The sequence below is a fragment of the Fringilla coelebs genome (genome assembly GCF_963513975.1).
Source record: "Fringilla coelebs genome assembly, chromosome: 16".
In the NCBI taxonomy this organism is placed as follows: Eukaryota; Metazoa; Chordata; class Aves; order Passeriformes; family Fringillidae; genus Fringilla; species Fringilla coelebs.
Genome location: NC_140042.1, coordinates 1,265,138 through 1,288,208, shown reverse-complemented (window position 1 = coordinate 1,288,208; position 23,071 = coordinate 1,265,138). Strand labels below are relative to the sequence as shown.

The 23,071-nt window shown below is 60.5% G+C and overlaps 1 protein-coding gene across 2 annotated transcripts in view; it reads left to right on the top strand.

Moving 5' to 3' along the window:
* Positions 1 to 23,071, top strand: part of NHERF2 (NHERF family PDZ scaffold protein 2) — a 31,812-nt gene that overhangs the window by 2,849 nt on the left and 5,892 nt on the right. Inside the window, exons 2-4 of one of the 2 annotated variants that reach the window (XM_084216537.1) lie at positions 1,482 to 1,739; positions 19,557 to 19,733; positions 21,669 to 21,822. In XM_084216537.1, coding sequence (XP_084072663.1) covers positions 1,482 to 1,739; positions 19,557 to 19,733; positions 21,669 to 21,822 — 589 coding nt within the window. Of the gene's footprint in view, positions 1 to 1,481; positions 1,740 to 19,553; positions 19,734 to 21,668; positions 21,823 to 23,071 lie in introns of both variants that reach the window. The other variant, XM_084216538.1, reaches the window with a different exon arrangement.

The following is a 23,071-nucleotide window of genomic DNA, read 5'->3' as shown; positions in this document are numbered from 1 at the left end:
TGTGATCCCCTGTGCTGCCTGGAGCACCCGAACTGCTGGCTCTGGGGGATGTCCCTGCAGGGCCAGCACCTTCCCCGTCCGCGTCTTTGCTGCCGTGCGTTGGCTGCTGCTGCTGCCAGGTCCCCTCTGGGAGAAGTGTCCCTGCACAGGCACTGCTGGTGTCAGCAGCACCGTCTGATGTCAGATGTAAACGGATCTGAACGGGAGCAGGCGGATTTTCTGGGCCTGATGGATCAGCACCCTCCAGGCTGGTTACGGGAGGGAGCCCGGGGTCGCTGCCGTGCAGGCAGAGGCTGCAGTGGATGAGTTAGTTCAGCCCTGGCTGCAGCCTGTACATTTCTTACAGGCTGGTTTTTTTCTTGTTTGCAGATACCGGCTCTGCTGACCTTGAGTGGAGCTCGCAGGGAGTAAATAAATGCTGGTTAATTGCGTATTAGGCTCGTTTGTCGCTCTAACCTTGGCGTGTCTGGCCGCTGTGACCTAGATGAGAGCAGGAGCCCTGCAAGGAGCCCTGGGCTGCTTTTGGGGGGTTCCCAGCACGTCTGGGGTGTTCAGGGCCACCCCATGGCTGGGGAGGGCGGCTGAGGAGCGCTGCCAGCAATGCCACCCCTCCTCCTCCTCAGGAGGAAGGCCTGTGCAGGGAGGAGGTGCCAGCAGTGAGTCTGCAGGTGGTTTCCCTGTGGATGATCTGGGTTTTCCCTGTTTCCATCCCAGCCCGCTCTGGTGGGATTTACCCCCTGCCTGGCTGTGGGATCAGCTCCTCCTGGCTCTCTGCAGTGTCAGTGCCTGTCGGAGCCTCTGCCAGTCCCTGATCCCTGCAAAGGAGCCGGGCACAGCAGGACAATGTCCCCATTCAGTGCTGCTGGAGCTGGATCCTGCCAGGGACGGGCTCATCTCCCGCTCCCAGCACTGGCTCCCCTCGTCTCTGCTGGTTCCCAGCACGGGCTGGGGATGGATGCATGGACTGGGCTGTTTGCTTCCTAAATCTGCCCCTAGGCTGCACAATGGTGTGGTGGGGGACAGTCCAGCACCTGACTGCCCACACTGGTGCTTGGAGCCTTCCTGTGCCCCCTGGTCATGCCCTGCCCTGGGTATGGGAGCAGAAGGACACCCTGGCTTGAGGAGATGAGGGTGTTTGCTTGGAGGGTCAGACTGCACGGGACAGAGGGCTGCTGATGCTCGAGGGGCAGTGCCAGCCTCTGGAAGCTCTTGGCTGAGCAGGAGGTGATCCCAGGTAGCTGGGCAGGGTGATGCTGGATGCTCTGGGCAGAGCTGCTGTGTGGCTGCAGGACCTGGGCTGGAAGAGATCCCCAGGGATCTCCCAGAGCTGGGTCCTTGCCCTTTCTGCCCCATCACCGCTAGCTGGGAGCATAACCCTGTGCCCAGAGCGGGGCTGCAGCACTGGGGGGGGAGCTGATGGCCCTGGGGTGCCACCCCCCGTGTCCCCTGGTCTCCAGCTGAGCTGTCCCTGTCGTTCCCAGGTCGTGCAGCGCATCAAGGCCGTGGAGACGGAGACGCGGCTGCTGGTGGTGGACAAGGAGACGGACGAGTACCTGTGCAGCCTGCGGCTCACCTGCACCGAGGACATGGTGCACAACGGCATCCTGCTGGGCTCGGCAGTGCCCCCTGCCAAGGGCCTGGCCAGCGACAACGGCGAGGTCTGGAAGCCACAGCTGGATCTGAGCGGGGGCAGCCTCCAGAGGCATTCCCACAGCTTCTCCTCGCACGGCAGCAGGAAGGTGAGGGCACAGCGGGGCCGTGGGGACCCCCGGGATCTCCTTCCTCCTTGGGCACGGCTTGTCCTGTCAGAGAAAAGCCTTCTGGGTGTGACTGTCACCTTGGGGACCCCCAGTGTGGACCCCCCCCATGGAATCTCTCCCTCCAGGCAGCGCTGGCTGTTGGGGCTGTGCATTCCCTCCCCTCCAGTGCCCCCGAGGGTCTCCTGAGCTGCTGGGGGGCTCTGGGGGACCGCCAGTCCTGGGGACAGTGACCCCAGCCAAGGCTGGTGTCCCAGCCTGGATCACAGGCTGCCCAGAGCGGGGCTGTGGCCAAGCTGGAGCTCATGAATGAGCTTCTCTCCCTCCATTATTAGCAGGAGGGAGGGAACATCTGGGTTGACCGTGTTCGCAGCTTTTTGCTGAAATAGGAAGTTAATTGGCTCTTTTCAAGCGGCCTGGGTCTGGACTGGGATTCGGCACTAAGTGCCTTTTACTGCTAAACTCCTTTCCAGCAGGGAAGGAATTCGGGGTGGAACACGTCCAGTTTCCATGGCTGCGGGGCCGGAGCCGGCGCAGGCAGGAGCGGGGCTGATAGCGGGGCTGGCTGGGGCGGTGTGCCCTGCTGCCTCTGTGCCCTCCCATCCGTGTCCCCCTGTCCTGTGCTTGCTGCTCTGGGCTGCTCAACAGCCCCTTCGGCACGGAGCTGCTGGGCAACCCCCTCCTCCTCCTCCTCCTCCTCCTCCTCCTCCTCCTCATCCTCCTCCTCCCTGGGGGCCCTGCAGGGGCTGCACTGCCAGCTCGGTCTCTGTCCCCTCGCGGTGGGGGTGGTGGCTGAGTGCTGGCCCAGAAGTGGCCCCTGGGCTGCCAGGAGGACATCCATGGGAAGGTCAGGAAGGCGCTGTGTCCTCAGGAGCCCCTGGTGCAGGAATGCCCCGTGCAGATGAGGGTGATGCTGGTGTGAGGCAGGAGAGGGGCTCTCACCTCTGGTGCTTCCCTCTGGAGCTGTTTGGAATCCTGCAGAGAAGGCTCCCCCTTCCCTGGGCCAGCCTTGCAGGCAGTGCTTTATTTTTCATTATTTCCTGCCTGATTTGAAGCTGTGTGTGTGAGGGTGGTGCTGGCTGTGTTTCCCTGGGGCTGGAGCCCCCCTGGGACGGGAGCCATTCCCAAGGAGAGGGTGGCTCTCACACGGGGCATTTCCTGCTCTGCTCCCTGCGCTGGTCGGGCTCCAGCAGCGGGAGCTGACGGGAAGTCAGGCCGGGGAACAGGACGGTCCTTTCCGGCCTTTGGGCTTTGGCTCCTGCAAGGAGAGGGTGGGACAGGGAGAGCAGGGCTGGGAGGGGGGAGGAGAGCCCCTGCTCCCCCCAGAGGGGCTTTTCCTGGGCACCCACTGTGCTGGACAAGGGGAGCTGGCTCAGGGGTGATTCCCCCTCGTGGGGATGGGGTTAGGCTGCTGAGCACCTTGGGGTGGTGTGCTGCTGCCTCAGCTGCTCCCAGGAGAGCTGGGCACTGCCAGCTGTCCTGCCAAGGTCACTTCTCCAGCCAGAGCTGTGTGTGACCCTGGGGTGAGCTCAGGGGTGGCCGGAGCAGCAGGACCTGCATCCTGCTCCTGTGCCTTGCCATCCTGCCTGACTCAAGGTGGGTGGTGAAACCTGCCCCAGGCTCCTGCTCGGGTTGCTGTGTCCCTCTTGCAGGCTGCCAAAGCAGCAGGAGGCCAGGGCACGGTGCAGAAGGGGTGGTGGAGCTGATTTCTGCCCTGTGCCGTGTCCCCCCATGGGGCAGCACGAGCCTGACCCTAATCCAGCAGATCACAGGCTCTGGAATGTGCAGCTCCTGAGTGTGGGGGGTTTTTGGGAGATTGCTGCTGCTGCTGCAGTGAGGCTGTGACAGCTGGGATACGCCCAGAGATTTGTCCCCAGCCAGATTTAGGGCTTTTCTGAGCTTTCCTGGAGGCGTTTAGTGAAGGAGAGGAGGCAGCTCCTTCCCCCTGCAGACCTGTGGCCCCAAGCTGTCCCTGTGGGAACTGGGGCTGGTGCTCCAGGCTGCTCCAGGGAGCTGCATTTTTGTCAGCAGCGTTTGTTTATAGAAAGGCTGGAGTTTTCCTGCATTTGAGGCCGGGGTTGTTGAGGGCAGCCTGAAGAGGCGAGCAGCTGAAATGAAACGAGGAGGGAAATGTGGTGTTGTGATGGAGCAGGGAGGGTGGGCACAGCCCTGCCACCCCCCCCCCCGGGGCTGCCGTGGGTGGGGAGGTCACCGTGCACACCGGCAGGGACCTGTGCCCGGCACCTCGTGCTCCAGGAACCTCGGTGATGCCATGAATAATTCAGCATGTATTTAAAATCCTGCCCGGGGAGCAGGTCAGCAGGGCTGGCAGCCAGCAGCTGTGGCTGTGGCAGCTCTGCTGTCCCCAGCACCGTGGGGACAGTGCCCTGTGTGGCCGTGGTGGCACAGGGAGCCAGGGCTGCCCTGCCCTGGCCCGCAGAATTGTGCCCATTCCTGTCTCTGCTGGGCTGGGGGGGTTTGTCCCGCTGTGTCCCCCGTGCCAGGTGCTCCCCTGTCCCCAGCAGGCTGTTCCCAGGGCTCTGGCTCTGCCCTGCCTGGGGTGCAGAGGTGGGGGCTGGGGGTCCCAGCGTGCCAGGGCTGCTCTGGGCGCTGGCTGTGAGCTGCTTTAATGGCAAAGGTGCCTTTGGGCCACGGCTGGCTGTGATAAAACGCCTGGGCTGGTGGTGAGTAATGGGCAGGGCTGCCAGCACCTCACCTGGGTGCTGCTGCTCATTCCAGAGGTGTCCTGGCCAGGCTGGCAGCACCTTTGCAGGGGCTGTGGCTCTGCTGTCCCACTCCTGCAGGGCGCTGGGACCCCGTTGTGGCCATTAGGGCTGTCCTTGGGACTTGCTGCCTTCTCCAGGTGTGTTTGTAGGAGAAACAAGAGCAACAGCAAAGCCAGAGAGGCGCTGGGGGTGATGCAATTCCCTTCCTTCGTGCTCTGGTCTGCGGGGGGGGTGTGCAAAGGGACCTTTACAACCTTTCTGAAGGATAAACTTCTCCAGAGTTTATCCTTTGGAGGACAACCTCCACCTCTTGGAGCCGCTGGATTCAAGCCTGTTGAGCCTGGGGGGGAATTAGTGGCTGGTTGTTGATTGTGCTTTGCTGGGGAAGGATGTGTCACCTTGGGATCGCTGCTGGTGACAACTGGGGACAGCAGGATGGTGTCCCCGGGGTGACAGGGGGGTGGTGGCAGCTCCTGAGCCCCCTGTGTGAACTGGGGACAGCTGTGCTGCTCTCTGAAGGACGAGGGCTGGGCTCCTGTGGGGACCAGGTGTAGGGTCAGTGCTGACCTCGAGGCAGTCAATATTTACCTTTCTCTTTAGGCCAGGGGTGAGAACTTTTGTGTTGCAAATAATCCCCTTGTGCTGCGCTGTGTCCTGCCACAGCTCTGCGAGGGGAGTAACTCAGGACAGATGTCTTTGGAGCGCTTTGCCAACTCAGTCGAGGCCCAAAATTTAGGGCTTGTAGAATAACCACAGAGATGTAATAAAACCAAACATGAGCAGAAATGTCTGCAGCAATTATGCAATTTAAAAAAATAAATAAGTGGATGGTTTGAATTAAAGCACTTCCCTGCAGCATCTTCCCCTGCCCGCGGCAGGCCGGGCTCTGCGGGAGAGGGCGGTGGGAAGGACGGCAGGGCTCAGCCCCGGCACAGCCTGGCGAGGCTCCTGCTGTGCAGGGAGAGCTCCGGGGAGCCTCGGGCACAGAGCCCGGCAGCCGTGCCTGTGTCCCGCTGCATCCCTGCCCTGCCCGCAGCAGCTGCTTGGGGGATGCTGGGTCTGAGAGGGCAGAGCTGGGTGTTTGTGCCCACCCTGGGGGCAGCAGGGATGTGCCCACCCTGGGGGCAGCAGGGATGTGCCACCCTGGGGGCAGCAGGGATGTGCCCACCCTGGGGGCAGAGCAGGGGTGTGCCACCCTAGCGGCTCTGCCCATTTCTGCTTTAAAAAACCCGCTTTTCCAAGCCAGCCGTGCCCCTGCGGTGTGGAGCCGCTCCTGGCTGAGGGCGCGGATGGGATGGGTGAGGAAGGGAAGGTGGCTGGAGAGCCCCTGCCAACCCCAGAGTCCCTGCCCCCGTGGCTGTGAGGGTCTGCCTTGGGTGGGAGCTCAGCCAGGAGCGCACAGGGCTCCCTGGCTTTGGGGTTTCCATCCCAAAGCGGCGGCAGCAGTCGGGCGGAGCTGCGGGCGCGCCGGTGCTGACCCCGCTGCATTATTGATGTCGCCGGGCTGTGGCATCGCGTGTCACCGGCTGGGGGTGGGCTCTGGAGCGGCTGCGGCCCCGCACCCCGGCACTGGGGCACGGGGGGATGCGCATCCTCATCCTGGGAGTGCCAGGGCCGGGCTGGACCCGGGAACTCCTGGGATAACGGAGGGTGTCCGAAGGAGATGGACCTGGAGCTCCTTTCCCATCGCTAGGAAAATTAATCCACAGACGCCAGAGGTTTATGTCCAAACAGGCGGCAGAGGAGTCCCTTTTTGGCTTTATTCCAATAAAGGGAGAGGCCACAGGGCACTCCCCTGGGATCTCTGGAATTTTTGGAGGATGCCTTTTTATCCCAATTTCCAGCCACATTTCCCTTTTCTCTTTCCCCATTTCTGAGGTACTTGAGACTCCCTGATACCCCTGATACCAAAGATTTCCCCCTCTTGTATAACCCTCCCTTTTAATTTTCAATTCTTATGGAATTTAGGGGTTTTTCTTCCCCATTGTTTCTTTCATCTCTCAATGTCTAATTTCGTTTATCAACAAACTTAAAGTTTATTTGTGGAAGCAAGTGTCTTCTTCCATTCCTCAATCAGTGAAACCCTTCCCATTGTTTCTTTCATCTCCCAGCGCTGGTTTTACCTCCCAGCAGCCCCACAGCTGGTTTGTAAAGACAAATCCACCGCTCCTCTCACCCTCCTCGCCATGCCAGGATCCTGTGATGATTTTGGGGTGCTGCTGCAGAGGCTGCACATCCCGGAGCCTTGCGGCTGGGGCAGCCCCGGTGCCTGTCCCTGTGTGCCTTCCCCTTCCCTCTGGGGCTGGTTTTTGGTGCGAGTTTGGGGCTGCCCGTGCGGTTCCTGGAGCTCTGGCAGGGATGAGCAGCGGGTGCTGGCAGGGACCGGGGTCCGGTCCAGCCGGGAGCGCTCCGGTTCTGGCCGGGCCGGTCCCGGGGTGCTCCGGCAGGGCCGGCCCCGGCTCCGCATCCTCCCGGGGCTGCGGGACGGGGCTGGGATGCCCGGAGCTCCCTCGGCAGGGCCGGGGCAGGGCTGGGCAGGCAGCCCCCGCTCCAGGCGGGCCCGCACAGCGGGCTGGGGGCTATTTTGGTGCCGGGGCAGCGCAGGAAGCCCCTCCCGGGGAGGAGAGCATCCACCCCGCGGCACGAACTTCCTCCCCGCGGTATTTTTAGTGAAACACAAAGCGGGCGGGAGGCGAGAGGCAGATTAGCATCGGGAGGAGCCGTGCCCTGCCAAGAGCCTTTGTTCCCGGAGCCGCACGCTGCCCAGGGGACGGCGGGGTCACCGCGGGACCCCCCAGCTCCCCGGGCATGGGGGGTGCTGCCCCAGCCCGGAGCCGGCTGCAGGCTGCTGGGGATGCTCAGGGTGGTCCAGCCGGTGCCGATCCCTTCTGCATCCTCCAGTAATGAAAAACTTTCCCTCGGAACGATTGGGAAGCTGATGTTAGCGGGAGCTGCTGGAAGTGCAGGTCTCTCTCCCCAGCCCCCTCGGCTCTCAGGGATGGGCTCCAGCAGCTTTCCTTCAAACCCAGCCCCGCTCACTAGTGGGCTCCCAGCCAGCCGTGGATGGTTCTGTTCAATGGCAGAACTATTAAATGGTTTAGAATAAATTAAAAATCTTCTGGCAGCGGCGGGGCCTGGTGCGTGTGCCCTGGCAGCTGCACAGAGCCTCTGCTGTGCCTCTGCTCCATCCCCTGGAGCTGCTCCAGCCTGCTCGGGCTCAGGGGCTCCACATGGCACAGGAAACCTTCAGACAATATTGGTTTGGGCTGGGTTTTTTTTTTTTTTTTTGGATCCTCTGTTTATTCCTGAGAGCCGAGTGGGTTGTGGAGAAGGGGATGTGCTGCTCGTTCCCAGCTGTGTGTGCAGGGATAAATCATCCCAGGGCTTGGGTCTGGCCCTGCTGGTGCCTCGGGGGTGCTGTGGCTGTGGGGGAACCCCAGCTCCTGCTCCCTGCTGGGTGGGATTGCTGGTGGGGAATGGAAACACGGAGGGCAAAGGTCCCAGTGCTGCTGACTTCCAGCGTGAGCTCCCAGGCTGGAGGGGGCCAAGGCTTCCAGACGCACCTGACTTGCAAAAGAGGTTCTAAAGAGCTCCTTTTAACCATTCCTGGAGTGCTCCCAGCCCTGACAATGTGGCCTCACTGCTGTGTTGGTCATTGCTGCCCTCCAGGCTGTGGGAATGATGTACCCAGAGCTATAAAAGAGCTCAGGGTGTAGGGCAAGGTCTGTCTGAGCTGGTTTTGTCTCCCAGCCCTTTGCTCTGTCCCTGGATATGGAGATTTTGCAGGCACTGCTGGTGGGAGACTCCAGGCTGGGATATGAGAGAGCAAAAATTAAACTTGTAATCAGTAGAGGCTTTCTCCAGATCCACAGGTCTCTATAAATAAGGAATTGAACCTCAAGCTGTTGACATAATTCTTTCTGGCAAGATCTGTATTGTAATTTAATTTCATTACATTTTGCCTGGACTCCTGAATGTTTTGGTTCCATTGCTGTGCACGTTCAGACCATATCCAGAGCTGGAGCTGGATTTTGTTGGCTCAGTGTCTCTCTTTTCCCACTAAAGCTTTGCAGGAGTTTGTTTCCAGGTACAATAAGCTGGTGTGGGATGTTTGTTAGTGGTGAGCCTGTGAAAGCCAAATTTTAGTTGTTTTATGAGCACTGGGAAGGGGAGAAAGACAATTCCCTGCAGGTGCCAGTGCTGTGAAAGTGTGAGAGGCTGCTCAGTGGGCAGAGAATTCTGGAATGGTTTGGGTTGGAAGGGGCAGGTCAGTTACTGCCAGGGCAGGGACACCTCCCACTGTCCCAGGCTGCTCCAGCCTGGCCTTGGGCACTGCCAGGGATCCAGGGGCAGCCACAGCTGCTCTGGGCACCTGTGCCAGGGAACAATTCCCTATTCCCAACATCCCATCCAACCCTGCCCTCTGGCACTGGGAGCCATTCCCTGTGTCCTGTCCCTCCATCCTTGTCCCCAGTCCCTCTCCAGCTCTCCTGGAGCCCCTTGAGGCCCTGCCAGGGGCTCTGAGCTCTCCCTGGAGCCTCCTCTTCTCCAGGCTGCACAATTTGGGCTGCCTGGCTGTGGGTCTTTCCCCTGGGAGGGTCTCCAGCCTGGCACTGAGCTGTCCCAGGATGCCTGAGGAGGGGCTGGGGCCAGGGGCAGCAGTGCCTGGGTGTTCAGGTGTGTTCCTGGGTGTCCAGGTGTGTTCCTGGGTGTCCAGGTGTGTTCCTGGGTGTCCAGGTGTGTTCCTGGCCCTCTCCATCCCCATCTGCTGGGAGTGGGGTCGCTGCCTCCCCAGGCAGAGCCCCGCTGCCCCTGGGCTGTTCTGTGACTAAACAGGGACTAATCCCCCAAAGACAGGAGCAGCACAGAGGGTGCAGGGAGGGCTGATCCCCCTGCCCAGCCCTGGCAGGCTGAGCTCCCACCCCTGGGGACGTGGCCCTGCCACCTGGCTGAGCTGGCACTGGGGCTGTGCCCTGGGCTCCAGGGGCTCTGCCCACCCCCTGGCAGCTCCTTCCCACCACACCAGCAGCCAGAGGCCATCCCAGGTAAATCAGTTTGTTCTGGCCTTGGGGTTGTTCATGGTTAGCAGGATTTAATTAAGACAGGCCCTAATTAGTTGTAAGCGGGTGAGTGGCCAGCTTTGCCTGGAAGAGTTCCCTGCCCCTGTCTGGCAGCTGGGCTGCTCTGGCATGGGGGTGCTGAGCCAGGGGGATGTGGGAGACCCTGTTTGGTGCTGGGGAGGGGGGGTGAAGTCCCCTGGGAGGGGCTCATGGGCCGTGCTGGGCCCCCAAATCCCCCTTTTGGTTTTGCCAGTGCCATTCTGGGGCTGTTCCCCCTTTCTGGGGGCTCTGTGTTCCCCCTTGCCATGGGCAGGGATGGCAGCGTGCCCAGAGCCCCAGGACTGGCCCTGGCACCCCCTTCACCCCGGGTTTATCAGCAGGAGCAGCTGGCCCTGGCTCTGGGGTTATCTCAGGAGATCCTCCCTGGCCCAGGAAGCTCCGGTGCCTGCCCAGGGCTCCAGGGACCACCCCAGCCCTTATCTGGCCCTGCCCTGCTCAGCTGGAGATAAGCTCAGCTCCCTGGCAAGGGGCATCCCTCGCTTTAAGGAGCTTGGGTTAAGAAATGTCATTTTTGGAGCTTGGCAAAGGAGCCCTGATGGTCCCTGGTCCCGTCAGGTCCTGGGCTGATCCCGGGCTGATCCCGGGTTTCCCAGCAGTGCTGGGGATGCAGCTGGTGCCAGCATTGTGCAATGGGGGCACTGACAGCAGGGCTGAGCTGTGGCTGGGGAGGTCAAGGGGAGCCCCAGCAGAAGGGGAGGCTCTGGGAGCTGTGCCCAGCCCAGCAGGAGCTGTGCAGGAGCTGTGCCCGCGGGGTTTTGGGAGCAGCTCCCGTGTGGGGCTGGGGGCTGGCACCGGGGCCCCTCACCCCCTTCTGGAGAAGGGCACCCCTGGGTGTTTGCTTGCAGGGATTCCAAACACAACGGGCCCCTCTCCCAGGGGTGACCCCGAGGCGGGTGCCCGTGCTGCCTTTGCTCTCGCACCAGGAATGCAGAGGATGTTTGCAGCCCTCCCCCTGCCCCATTTCCTCCAGCCAGCTGGGCTGCCCGGCCAAGACAAATATTGGGAGTAAACTCTTGAACTTCCCTGGGCCCAGCGCTCACAGAGCAGCGCCTGTTCTCCCCCTCCCTGGGCAGGGGCCAGCCTGGGGGTGCAGATGTGTCCCCCTGCCCAGCGCGCCCCTCGCTGCCAGGGGGGCAGAGCAGGAGGGGAAAACCAGTCCCAAAGGGACAGCAGGATGGCTTGTGCCTTCCTTCCCACCCTGCCTGTGCCTTGTTGGGCTCTGCAAGGCTCGGTGTAGCACCCCTGACCTCTTCCTCTGGGGTTTGGGGGCTCGTGGAGGGGACCAGGATTTGTGTCCTTGCTGGCCTGTGGTGCAGAACAGTTTTCCCTGTTCTGTATGAGATGCCTTGACTAACAGCTGGCCTGCTGCAGGGCACTGGGCTTGCACCCTATCCCTAAAAATCAGGCTCTCAGGGCAGGTCTTGGTGGGTTTGAGCAGTGGGTGCTGCCCTGGTGGGGTTTGCTGTGTGCTCCTGCCAGGTGACCCCGATGCCACAGCCCTGGCACGGGGAAAAGCAGCAGGACAGAGCCTGGGCAGCCTCAGTCCTTGGGAAAATACCTTTCCTTTCCCAAGAACCTCCCTGTCCCGGGGTGTTCTGGGGGTGGGAGGCGCTCCCTGCAGTATCACAGAGCCCCCTCCAGCTCCAGGGGTTTTCCTGGGAGCCCTCGGTGCCAGGCGAGCCCAGAGCTGCAGGACTGGATTCCTGCTCTGACCCCGGGTCACTGGAGGCAAGGAACAGGGCCAGCTCCACCAGTGTTTGGGGATTGCTCAAGGCCTGGCCTCCAAAGGCAGCTGGGGAGGCCAGAGGGGCTGGGCAGAGCCTGGAGGTGCCTGGTTCCAGCACAGAGCCGGGTGAGAGCAGGGCTGGGCTGGGCTGGGAGCCGTGCCTGGCTCTGCCCTGTGCCCCTGGGGGTGGCAGTGCTCTGCTTCGGGGTGGCACAGGGTGGGACAGGAGCTCTGGGCTGCAGCACAGCCCCTGTGGAGGCAGAGAGCACCGAGGAATTGGGGAAGTTCGTTCCCAACATCTTTCTGCCTTCCCATTGTGCAGAGCAAGCCCTCCTCTGGCCTGGGGGCTTGCTGAGCGTGGGAAGGAGATTTTCCCCTGCTCACTGACCAATGCTCTCTTCCCTCCCACCCAGCAGGAAACAGATCCCTGTGGATCTGCTGAGATCCCTTTCCATCCAGAGTGGAGATTCCATGTTTCTGCTCTTGGGCAAACCCCAGCCTGCCAGGACCCACGTTTCAGCCTGGAGCTGATCCCTGCGGAGCAGAGGAGCTCTCTGGTGCCCTGGCTGCGTGTTCCCTTGGCAGAGCCTGCTGGAAAAGTTGTCTCTCTCCATGAAAACACGTGCACGTGGCGCTTTCTGCCTCCTCCATCCTCCCTCCCTCCCTCCCTGGGCTGGGCCAGCTGCTCCTGCTCCAGCCAAGCCTCGGCTGCTGCTGCTGCTGCTGCTGGCTCCAGCCCTGCCCAGGGGACAGCGTGGGTGCTCTGCTGCCTCAGCCTGCTCCAACACCAGCACAGAGGGGAAAAACTGCTGCTTCCCACAGCCTGAGGCTGAGAAACTCCCTGGCAGCTGTGGGGCTGCCAGGGGATGGGGACAGGGACAGCTCCATCCCTGTGGGGCTGCCAGGGCACAGGGACAGCTCCATCCCTCTGCACCCCGTGGGGCTGGGCAGAGCTGCTGTCCCCACGGCAGGGCTGTGCCCCTCAGGGACCCTCACTGGGGCTGTCCCCAGTGGGGACACGAGGTGCCAAGCAGGAGTGGCCGTGCTGAGAGGCCCCTTTGTGCTCAGGGATTTCCCTAAAGCTGCAGGGATGTCGGAGAGGGGCAAATCCAGGCTTACCCCGTGCCTGGGGGCAGCTGTGGGGGAGGCTGAGCTGGGATTTCTCTGGCAGGAGGTTTCCTGGAGCGGAGCCCTGGTGGGAGCTGTGAGGGAAGTGCTTTTCCCAGTGCTGGGTGGGAGTGGTGCCATGCCACAGCCTGGCAGGGCTGCCACCGTGGGCTGCACCTCCCCGCCCTCCACATCCTTCCTGCTCTTGTTTTCTCCTGCCTGGCACTTTCTTGGGATGGCAGGGCTCTGGCAGGGTGCTGGCACAGCTCTGCCTCCCAGAGCTCTGGGCAGTGAGCTGGATGCTCAGGTGGAGGGCACAGGGAAGGGCAAACCTCTTCTTGCTGCTGCTCTGGTGGCACGGGGTGGTGCAGGGCCTCATTTACCTCTTGTGATGACTTTGGCACCACCCTGTTACCAGGGACCCCACTGTCCCCTCATCAGTGCCCAAAGGGCTGCAGGGCTCAGGGGAAGTGTCCCTGGGGCCAGCAGGACCCTGCTGAGGCTGAGGATGGTGCCCACTGTGGGCATCATCCTTCCCCTCCATGCAGGGAGCATGCTCATCCTCCTCCTCCTCCTCCTCCTCTCAGGGGCTGCCATCAGAGAAATCACAGGAATATCCAAATGACCAGGAATGAATTATCCCAGGAATGTCCAAATTACCAGGAATGAATTCTCCCAGGAATGTCCAAATTACCCTCTCAGCTGCAGCCTGGCTGAGGGTGCTGCTGGGCAGCCCTGGACGTGTTCCATTGCTAATTGGAGTCACTCCCTGCCATCCTCACCCGCTGCCTTTGCTGGCTCAGACAGGCTGGGATGCATCCAGAGGGAGGGAGGGATGCATCCAAGGGGTGCTGGTGCAGCCCCCAGGTTGGCAGGAGGATGCTGGGGGAGCAGCACAAACCTCAGTGCCCTGAAAATAAACCCCTGCTTTTTTAGTGCTTTTTTAGTGCTTTTTTAGGGCTTTTTTAGTGCTTCTGTCACTCCAGCTGAGCTGCAGCAATTGAAATAATTGGAGTAATTTGAATAATGCAGGAGATTTCGGTGCTGGGGCAGGCAGGTGAGGGTGGCACGGGGCTGTGACACCCAGGTGAGCACAGTTTGTGCTGTCCCCACCAGGAGCCTGCAGCTCTCCTCCTGGGGACACTGGAGGTAACCCTGCTGGTTTCAGGGTGGTCACAGGCTCTGCCAAAAGCCTTTTGGTGGCAGCTGAGCCAGGGTTGAGCTCCTCCTTTTCTGGGGGCAGAGCTGTCCCCGGGCAGTCCCTGGGAGCACCTGAGCTTTGTCCTGCTGAGAGGTGAACGTGGGAGGGTTGGGAGCATTCCCTGAGAGGCATCTGGGCAGTGAGGGCAGGTTTTCCTCTCCTGACCATTGGTGTCAGAGCTGAAACACCTCCTGGGAACGGGGTGGGTGGTAATTACAGCTGTGGCTGCCTGGAAATGGGAGCAGCTTGTTTGCTGCTCCTGCCCAGGGATTCATTCCCGTTTTCTGCTCCTGCCCAAGGATATATTTCGATTTTCTGCTCCTGCCCAAGGATATATTTCGATTTTCTGCTCCTGCCCAGGGATTTATTCCCGTTTTCTGCTCCTGCCCAAGGATTTATTTCCATTTTCTGCTCTTGCCCAAGGATTTATTCCCATTTTCTGCTCCTGCCCAAGGATTTATTCCCATTTTCTGCTCCTGCCCAAGGATTTTTTCCTGGCTGGTACAAAACCTCTGCCTGGGGGTGTCTCTGGATGCTGGAGCCTTCCTGCCCAGTCCCAGCTCTGGCCCTGCAGGAAGGGGAGGAACATCTGCTGGTGTTTGGTGGGCCTGGCGTCCCAGCAGCCCTGTCTCCCCTCCCCCTCTGTTATTTATAGCATTTCACCAACATCTGGAGTTTGAGCCCGCTGCTCAGACTGACTCCAGCCAGGGGAGGGGCTGGGGGAGAGTGTGGGCCGGCAGGGAGGGAGGGAGGGAGGGATGGAGGGAGGGATGGAGGAGCCCTGAGCCCTCCCAGCAGGGATGGAGGGAGGGATGGAGGAGCCCTGAGCCCTCCCAGCAGGGATAGATGGAGAGAATGAGCCCTGAAGTCTCCCAGCAGGGATGGAGGGATGGAGGGAATGAGCCCTGAGCCCTCCCAGCAGGGATGGAGGGAGGGATGGAGGAGCCCTGAGCCCTCCCAGCAGGGATGGATGGAGGGACTGGCAGCACTGAGGGCTCCTGCTTCTCCCAGCCTTCCTCAGCTTTGCTGTGAGGAAGACAGTGGGGTTTCACCCCTCCCCTTCCCACACTGGTGAAAAAAATCTCCTTAAAGTTAAGCACATCCCTAAATCTCTGCACAGGCAGCAGGACTGGGTGATGGTGGTGGCAATTAAAGCTCACCTCAGCCCCCAGTCTGACCAGTCCTGCCCCTGATGGGGTGGGAATGGGTCCCTTGGTGTGCCCTGGGCCCCTTCCTGCATTGGCTTCTCCCTTCCTTGGCTCTTTCCAGGCTCCCAGTGTTGCCCCTCACTCCCCAGGACCCGGGGTGCAGGGGATGGAGGAGTCCCAGCTGAGGTGGGAGTGCACACCAGGGCTCTGAGAGTGTCCTCTGTCCCCTTGGGACATCTCCGTGTCCCCAGGTGTCCCCAGGGCAGGGCAGCAGCCTGCTGTCCCCCAGCCCTGGTGGGTTTGTTTTGGAGGGAGCAAAGGAGCCATTTTCTGACCAAAACCCCAGGAAAAGGAGAGGAAAGGCCGTGGCTGCTGGCTGAAAGTGTGTCAGCCATGTAAATGAGGCAGGACCGCTCCTGCCTGGCCTTCCTGCAGCCCTGCCAGGCGGGGATGGAAAGGTTTGACCTGTCCTGGGTGATCCTGGAGTGCATCCAGGTGCTGCAGGTCCTGCTGGCAGAGCCCCTGGGGTGGGCAGGGGAGGGGGTCCCAGGCAGGGCTGAGCCGATTAGCATCCCTGATCCCGGTGATTATGGTGGCACACCCAGGGGATGAGCTTGGTGGGGCTCCAGCAAATCCCACTCGGGGCAGGAGCAGGGCTGGAGCTCCTGCTGCCACCTGGGACACCCCAGGGGCACCCCAGGGGCACCCCAGGGACACCCCAGGGACACCCCAGGGACACCCTGCCCTCCCAGCCTGGGAGGGCTTTGGGGTGGCCCCGTGCTGAGGTGACCTCGTGGCCAAGGCGCTGCAGGAGCCACCAGGACCCAGGGTGATGGTACCAACCTGGCTCTAGACTAGCTCTGTGTGTGTCTGTGTGTCCCTCCTCCTCCTCCTCCTCCTCCTCTCCTGGAGCACCCCATGTCCACGCTGGCGCTGCTGTGCAATATTTTATATTTTGTTTTATTCCTTTATTGGGAATAAAGCCCTAAGTGGCATTCAAGGGGTTTTAGCCCTTTGTGGAGCAGGGGGCACCTGGCCACCAGTGTGGAGAGGCCATGGGTGCTCCTGCAGCCCTCTGGGCTGGCTCTGGAATGTCCTTTTTGTGCCTGTCCCTGCTGAGGGTGGGGCTGGGGGGCTGTGAGGTGCAGGGGGGTTTTGTGGGTCCCTGTGTGGGGCCAGTGCTGACCCTGGGCTGTGGGGACAGGGGACAGCCCTGGGCTGGGGCAGCAGTGGCACAGGAGGGGCTCTGGCACTGGTGCTGTCGAGCTGGGGCAGGTGGGTTTGGTTGGATGGCAGAGCCTGGGGGCTGCTCTGCTGCCCCTCAACCCCAGGAGGCGATTTTGGCTCTTTTTGGTGCTCCTGGGAGTGGGTTCTGCTTTCCTGGAGGCTGCCACGTGCTAATGAAAGGTGTGGAAACCCCTGGTTAGTCAGAGCTGGTGACATTGGTGACCCCAGCCCCCAAATGGGAACTGGGCACTGCAGGGGGGGCACAGAGCCAGGGCTGGGCACCCACGGGCCAAGGGGCACCTCTGGGGAGCCCCAGGGAGCTGGGGCTTGGCTCTGGGTGACGCCAGGTGAGCCCCTGAGGGACCCCAGTTCCCATCAGCAGCACTGGAAACTCCCAGGGAAATGAAAAATCAGATGCTGCAAAGAGTTGCCATGAGATTGTGAGAGCTGGCAACACCCAATCAGTTTTTTAATTTTTTCTGCAAGCCTTTCATTGTTATTGAATGTCTTGTTTGTGCATTTTTAAATGGAGCAGCTTGAGCTGAGCTTCCGAAACCTTTTCCTTGGAAAATGCAGCAGCTCTGCCCCAAGCTGCAGCTCCAGGGCTGGGGTGTGAGTGCCCTTCATCCTGCAGGCAGCATTTACCTGCACAGACACTCCTGGGCATGGCACAGACGGGGATGGAGCGAGCCCTGCTCCAGGCAGCTCCTGAAATCAGTGCCTGGATTCCTGGGGAAAAGGAAAAAAATCTCCATTTTGCAGGGATTTGGTTTTTTTTTGTTTTTTTTTTTTTTTTGGTGTGTGGGCAATTTTTGGCTTTGTGAGACCAAAAACTGGAGTTGAATTTCGTTGCTCTGCAGCCTGCCTGTGGATGTAACTCGATCCTGGCTGGCTGTGAGAGGGGAGCAGCCTCCCCCGGAGCCCTTCTGCAGCAGGACCCTGGGAAGCCCCGATAACACTGCTCCTCCGGGGGAACTGGGGTTTCACAAAGGCCAGATCCCCCCGGGGGACGGGGAAATTCCTTCCCAGAACACAAGCAGGGAACCGCTGGCACGAAGGAAAACAGCAGAGCTGGCAGGAGAGGCAGCAGCTCCAGTGCTGGGCTGTGAGCAGGGGCTCAGCCCCTGCCTAATCCCAGAGAGGGGCTTTGCAGAGCTCAGCTCCAAAAGCTGTTTTTTCCAGCAGCCAAGGATTGCGTTAGCTGGGAGGTTTAAGAGCCCAGCAAAAGCCCCGGATCATCTCTGCGGGAGGATAAGCAGTTTTCCCCGAGGATTTCTGCCCAGAACAGATGCTGAATTGGGATTATTTTTTATATGTATGTATTTAAAAATAAATGTCTTGGATTCGTTCCAGTTAAGGGCCTTAAATTCAAGATTGTGCAGCGGGAGCAGCGCAGGCACAGGCAGCAGCCCCCAGCCAGGGCGTCCTGCAGTGAAGCTTTTCCCTCTGGGCTGGGTTTAGTGAGAAATTTGATTTTTTTCACTGCTGATCCCTGGAGGAGGAGGAGGGACTGACCCTGCCAGGGTGTCCCCAGGCTGGGACAGCACCTCCAGCCCAGATTTTTGGGGTGATTCTCAGTGATTTCTCTGTGTTTTCACACTGCTGCAGGAGCTCTGCCCCTGGAGGGATGGAGCAGGAGGAAGATGGCTTTAGAGGGTCCTTTTTAAAGCCACATAGGTGATGCCAGGTGGATTTTGGTGATGCCAGCTGCCCTTTGGTGACCCCAGAGGCGCTCTTCTTGTCCTGCACACAGAGCCCCGTGTGTCCTTTAAGGTCGCTGCAGTTGAATCATTTCCTGTTTTCCTCAGTGCTTGGAGAGCTCCAGGCAGGCTGGAAATGTTTGCAGATAGGGTGAACTGCCTGCTCTGGGGCCATGGGAAAAGCGCAGCAGGGTTAAAGGTGCACAGGGGGAGGATGGGGCTGCAGGGCTGCCCTGGGTGAGGAGGGGCTTGGAGCCCATCCTGGTTGGGGCTGGCACTGATATCATCATTTTTCCCCTTTTTGAACCCACCTGGAGTTGAGATGTCAACACCATGAGCTGGTTTTTAATAAAGGACTCATTTGCTGAGGGAATCTCTGTAAAATTCAGGAGCAGTTTTGAGTGTGCCCCCGTGCCTGTGATGGGCACTGCTGGTGGTGACCCTGGTGTGAGAGCAGTTTTTGAGGAATTTGGTGGTTAAGGTGCCCCTCCTGTGCTAGAGGAAGGACTCAGTCCTGAGTGAGGGGCTCTGGGGAATTCTGCTTGGACAGGGAGATTGGACTTGGATGACCCTCAGTGGTTCCTTCCCTCCTGAGCCATTCTGTAATGTGTAAAGGCTGGTGGGTTTGCATCCCTGATTCTTCCTGGGTGCTGGGGTCGGGCTGGTGCTGAGCCCTGATCCATGTCTGTCCCCTCTGGGCATTGCCCAGGGGAGCTGGGGCTGCCCCTGGATCCCTGGAGTGTCCCAGGCCAGGCTGGGCACTGGGGCTGGGAGCACCTGGGGCAGTGGGAGGTGGCCCTGCCATGGCAGGGGACTGGGACAAGGTGGTCTCTAAGGTCCCTTCCAGCCCATCTGGAATTCTGTGCAAATTCCATCCCCCAGCACAGGGATCCCTGGTAGATCACTCTGTAAAACCCCTCCTCGAGGGGATGGGGTTGGGAGGTTTGGTGTTTCATGGGGGGAGGAAGGAGGAAATTGCTGCCTGGATTTTTAATTTGGAGGGAAAGGCTGTGAGAGATTTCCCTGGGAGTGTGCTCCCAGACAAATCCTCTCCGTGGGCAGGCAGGGAGCCGTGCTGCTGCTGCTGAGGAAAGGTTCAAGCTCATCCAGGGGGGATGTTTTCCTTAAAGCCTGGTGAAAATGAGCACCCTGGGTCTCCGAGGGTCCTTTGGCAGGGATGTGGTGCTGTGCCACCAGCTGGGGCTGCTGCTGGGAATGGAGTGGGTCCTGGAGAAAACCAGGAGCTGTGGCTCCCTGGCTGCCCTGAGGAGCCATGAAGCATTCTCTGTGGCATGGGGAGCAGCACTGAACTCCTCCTGCACCCCTGTGCTGTTCATCCTGCCCAGCTCAGCCTTCCCCAGCTGCGGGGAGCTCGTGGATGTTCGGGTTCATTCCCTCCCAGCAAGGAGGGACTGGGATGATGGCACCAGCGGGTGATGCCCGTGTCACCGAGGCCGAGGGAGTGGCACTGCCTTAAATACCTGTCTGAGGTTAATCCCAGGTCTGGGTGGGCCTGGCCTTGGTTCCTCCCTGCCCGGGGCTGGGGCTTGGCTGCTGCCAGGGGGGTCCCAGCCTATGGGTGGATGAATCTGAGCCACTCCTGCTGAAGGAAATGCATTTTTTGTTTTGTTTTCATTTTTCTGGAGTGGTTTTGGACAATTGGGTTTCGAAAATAGCCTCAATGAGAGGAAATCCATTTGTTAACCTGTCCCCAGGCTGAGGATGGGGGGCAGATACGGCGCTTCCTCGGGGCTCTATTTACGGTCACGTCTGCTGGGAGCCGCCCCAAAGGCAGCGATTAACCCCCGTGCCTCGTCTCCCCCACCCTCTCCTCCATGAAGCAGGACCTGAACGGCCAGAAGGAGCTGTGCCCACGCCTGTGCCACCTGAAGAAAGGCCCCAATGGCTACGGCTTCAACCTGCACAGCGAGAAGTCCCGGCCGGGGCAGTTCATCCGCTCCGTGGATCCCGACTCGCCCGCAGCCCGGGCAGGGCTGCGGCCCCAGGACCGCCTGGTGGAGGTAACAACGGGGGGACATCAGCATGGAGGGGACCCTGGGTGAGCTGGGACACCCCCAGCCCGTCACCTTCCCCATCTGAGCCCCCTGTGTTCCGCTAGTGAGTGCCAGGGCTGGCGGGGCCGCTCCGGCGCTCTGCTCCCTCCTCTCCTCCGAGGGGGCATTGGGGAACTCTGGGTGGGATCGCAGAGGAGAAACTTGGGATTGTTTTTAGGCTGGAAAAACCCTCCAAGGCTACTGAGAGCTGCCACTCCCCAGCACTGCCAAGGCCACCTGCGTCCCCAAGGGGCTGTGCTGGCTCTGGCTGGCACCAGGGAGGGTTGGGCAGGTGACTGTGGGCATGAGGCCAGGTTGGTGCTGCCCAGCTGAGCTGATGCCCTGCCAGGGAATAATAGGGGAAGAGGCTTTGCAGAGATTTTAAGACACAAAATTATGGAAAATGGGGGGAAAGTGTTCTTGGAAGCATCTTGCTGGTTACCACGTGCTGGATGACACTTCTTGCCCAAGATGGGGCTGGGAGTTGCCCTGCCTTTGGCTCGTGTGTTGTTCCTGGAGAAGGAGGCTCCCCCATCCAGAGCTGCCTGTCTGGGCAGAGGGGCAGACACAGCCCCCCTTTCCCTGTGGGAGCACATGGCTGTCCCCTGCTTGGGCTGTTCCCCGGGAGGCTGAACCCCAAAACCACCCCATGGGACCGAGCCATGGCCCTCGCTGCCAGCTCAGAGCAGGAATGGAATTAGCACCCCTGGAAGAGTGTGAGCTGGGGAAATCCTGAGGGCAGAGCACCCTCCTGCTTTCCAGCCCCATGAGGATTCCTCCCCAGGCAGTGGGAGCTGCTGCCTGTTCCCAGGAGCTGAAAGTTTAATGCTGGGAGCAGCGTGGGGCCGGGGCACGGGTGGCACTGCCCGGCCGGTGTCACATCCAGGGGTCGTGTTATTTATTGATGGGCTTGGCCCAGGGCCTGGCACACACAAAGCAGCTCGGGGTGAGCTGCTGAGCTCAGAAACCCGATCCCCTCCCTGCCTGCTCTTTGGGGCTGGGATAAATATTTGATGCCCCCCAGGCCTGTGCCAGGGTGGGGGGAGAGCAGCCCCGGCATGGATTGGGGTGAGCTGGAGTGGCAGGACAGGGATGGAGCAGGGCTGTGAGCTGGCAGCTGGGGCTGGCAGCGCCTGGGATGAGGGGCAGAGCCTGGAAGGGGCTTTGTCTCACCCCAGCCCTTGCAGCTGTGCCCCGGGGAGCAGGGCAGCTTCCCTGCAGAGGGGATCCCAGAGTGTGGAGCCCAGGCTCTGCTCGTCCCTTTGGATCAGGAGGAGCACTGGGTCGTGCCGAGGCTGTCGGGTCCTTCCCGGTGGGACAAAGGGTGATTCACTGCCACTGAACAATGTCCTGAGTCACCATTGTCCCCTGGCTGCGGGAACAATCCGGATCACGTTCCCTGGAGGTCCTGGCTCCACACAGGGCAGGGCAGGGCAGGGAGGGATGAATCCCTGCCCCAGGCACAGGAACTCGCCCATCAGGGGCACAAAAATCTCAGGTTTTCCTCGAAGGGGAGGGAGGGTGGCACGGTGATGGCTCAGGACACGGGGGTGCAGCCACCCCTCCCGTGCCCACGGGGAGCTGGATGGAGATTTGGGGCACATCCAAGGGGCAGGCTGGGCTGGGCAGCACCAGAGAGGGCAGGCAGAGCGCTCTGGAGGGAGCCTGGGCTCTGTGGTTGCCGTGGATGTGTTTGGGATGCAGCCAGAGGCGAGAGGTAGCACGGAGGATGCTCTGGGGGGGTTTAGGAGGATTGGCTGCAGAGGGGGAAGGAAAAAGCCTGTAGCCTTGCTGTCATCCCAAGAGGAATAAAGAAAGAAAAATGCCATCCCTCAGGGAAGGAGGGGGTCTGGGGGGCAGGAGCAGCCCTGTGGGCTGGGCTGTGAGGGCCTCTCTGTGCAGGTGAACGGGATCAACGTGGAGGGGCTGCGGCACTCGGAGGTGGTGTCCCACATCAAGGCCAGGGACAGCGAGGCCAGGCTCCTGGTGGTGGACCCTGAGACAGACGAGTACTTCAAGAAGCTGGGGGTGACCCCCACGGAGGAGCACAGCAGAGGTGAGACCTCCCTTGCCCAGGGTGGCTCAGGGTGGGATCCCGGGAGCGAGGCACAGTCACATTTCCCTCCTGCCTCATCCCTCGGTGGTTTCCTGAGCACCACCCAGCTATTTATAAATAGTGAGAATCCACCCTCCCCCGGCCAAAAAACACTTTGTGGCCTTTACATGGTGAATAATTAACTCTGCAGCTCGCTGCCAGCCAGGCACTGAGGTGTGCTGGGGTTTGGGGGGACCTTTCAAAGCCAGGGCTGCTCCAGTGGAAGGTGTCACTGTAGGACACGAAAGAACACGAGCACACACTGCTGCTCTCAAGGTGAAGAAAAGGGAGGTTTATTTTATGACTCCAGCATTTATGGATTTCCAAAAGTGACCCTGGATTGGAGGGTGACAGTGCCACCTCTCCAGTGACGCTGGACAAACCTACAGTCCATCAAATTTCTCCTCCTCCATAAAAGAATGCAAAACAATGAGTTTTATTTACAGAAAGTGTGTGAGAAGGTTTGTTACAAGAATGTAAACATCAGAAGGCTTAGAAAACCTTAAAAAATCAAAGCAACAGGAGGTGTCCCTGCCCGTGCTGGGGCTGGGTGAGCTTTAAGCTCCCCTCCAACCCCTGTCACTCCATGGTTCTGTGGTTCCCTGGTTGCTCTTTGCTCGTGGGCACTGGAGAGTCCTGTGCAGAGGGCAGGGCTCCACGGGAATGCTCTCCTGGCTGCTGAAACCTGGCAGGGAGAGCTGCTCCTGCCCTGCCCAGGCTGCCCTGCCTGGGAGGGGACCCAGCTCCCAGGCTGGCCCATGCCCTGCTCAATGGGCAGCTCTGTTTCCCAGCACAGCTGCTCCTTATCTGATCCCTGGGATGCTCAATGGGCAGATTTGTCCCCAGAAATGGGTCAGGCCCTGCTGGGGAGCCACAGGGTGTCAGATGCTCCAGGAGGAGCAGGGGCTGGCTGCTGGCACTGCCACAAAGGAGCCCTTGTTCCAGGAGGGGACAGAGCCCTGGGGAGGGAGGCTGGGGGCTCCAGGCCCTGCGTTCCCCAGGGAGCAGGAGGTTGGCACCTGCCAGGTGCTCTGGTGAATCCTGCTGTTTGCAGGGTGAGAGGAAATGATAATGATTGTCCTCTTGAACTGACCTGCTTTGACCTCAGACTGACACTTCCCAAGCTTTGCAGCTCACCCTGAGCCCCCCAGCCTTTAACCCAATGAGTGGCTTTTAGATTGGGCATTTCTAGATATGCCTAATTTGGTTT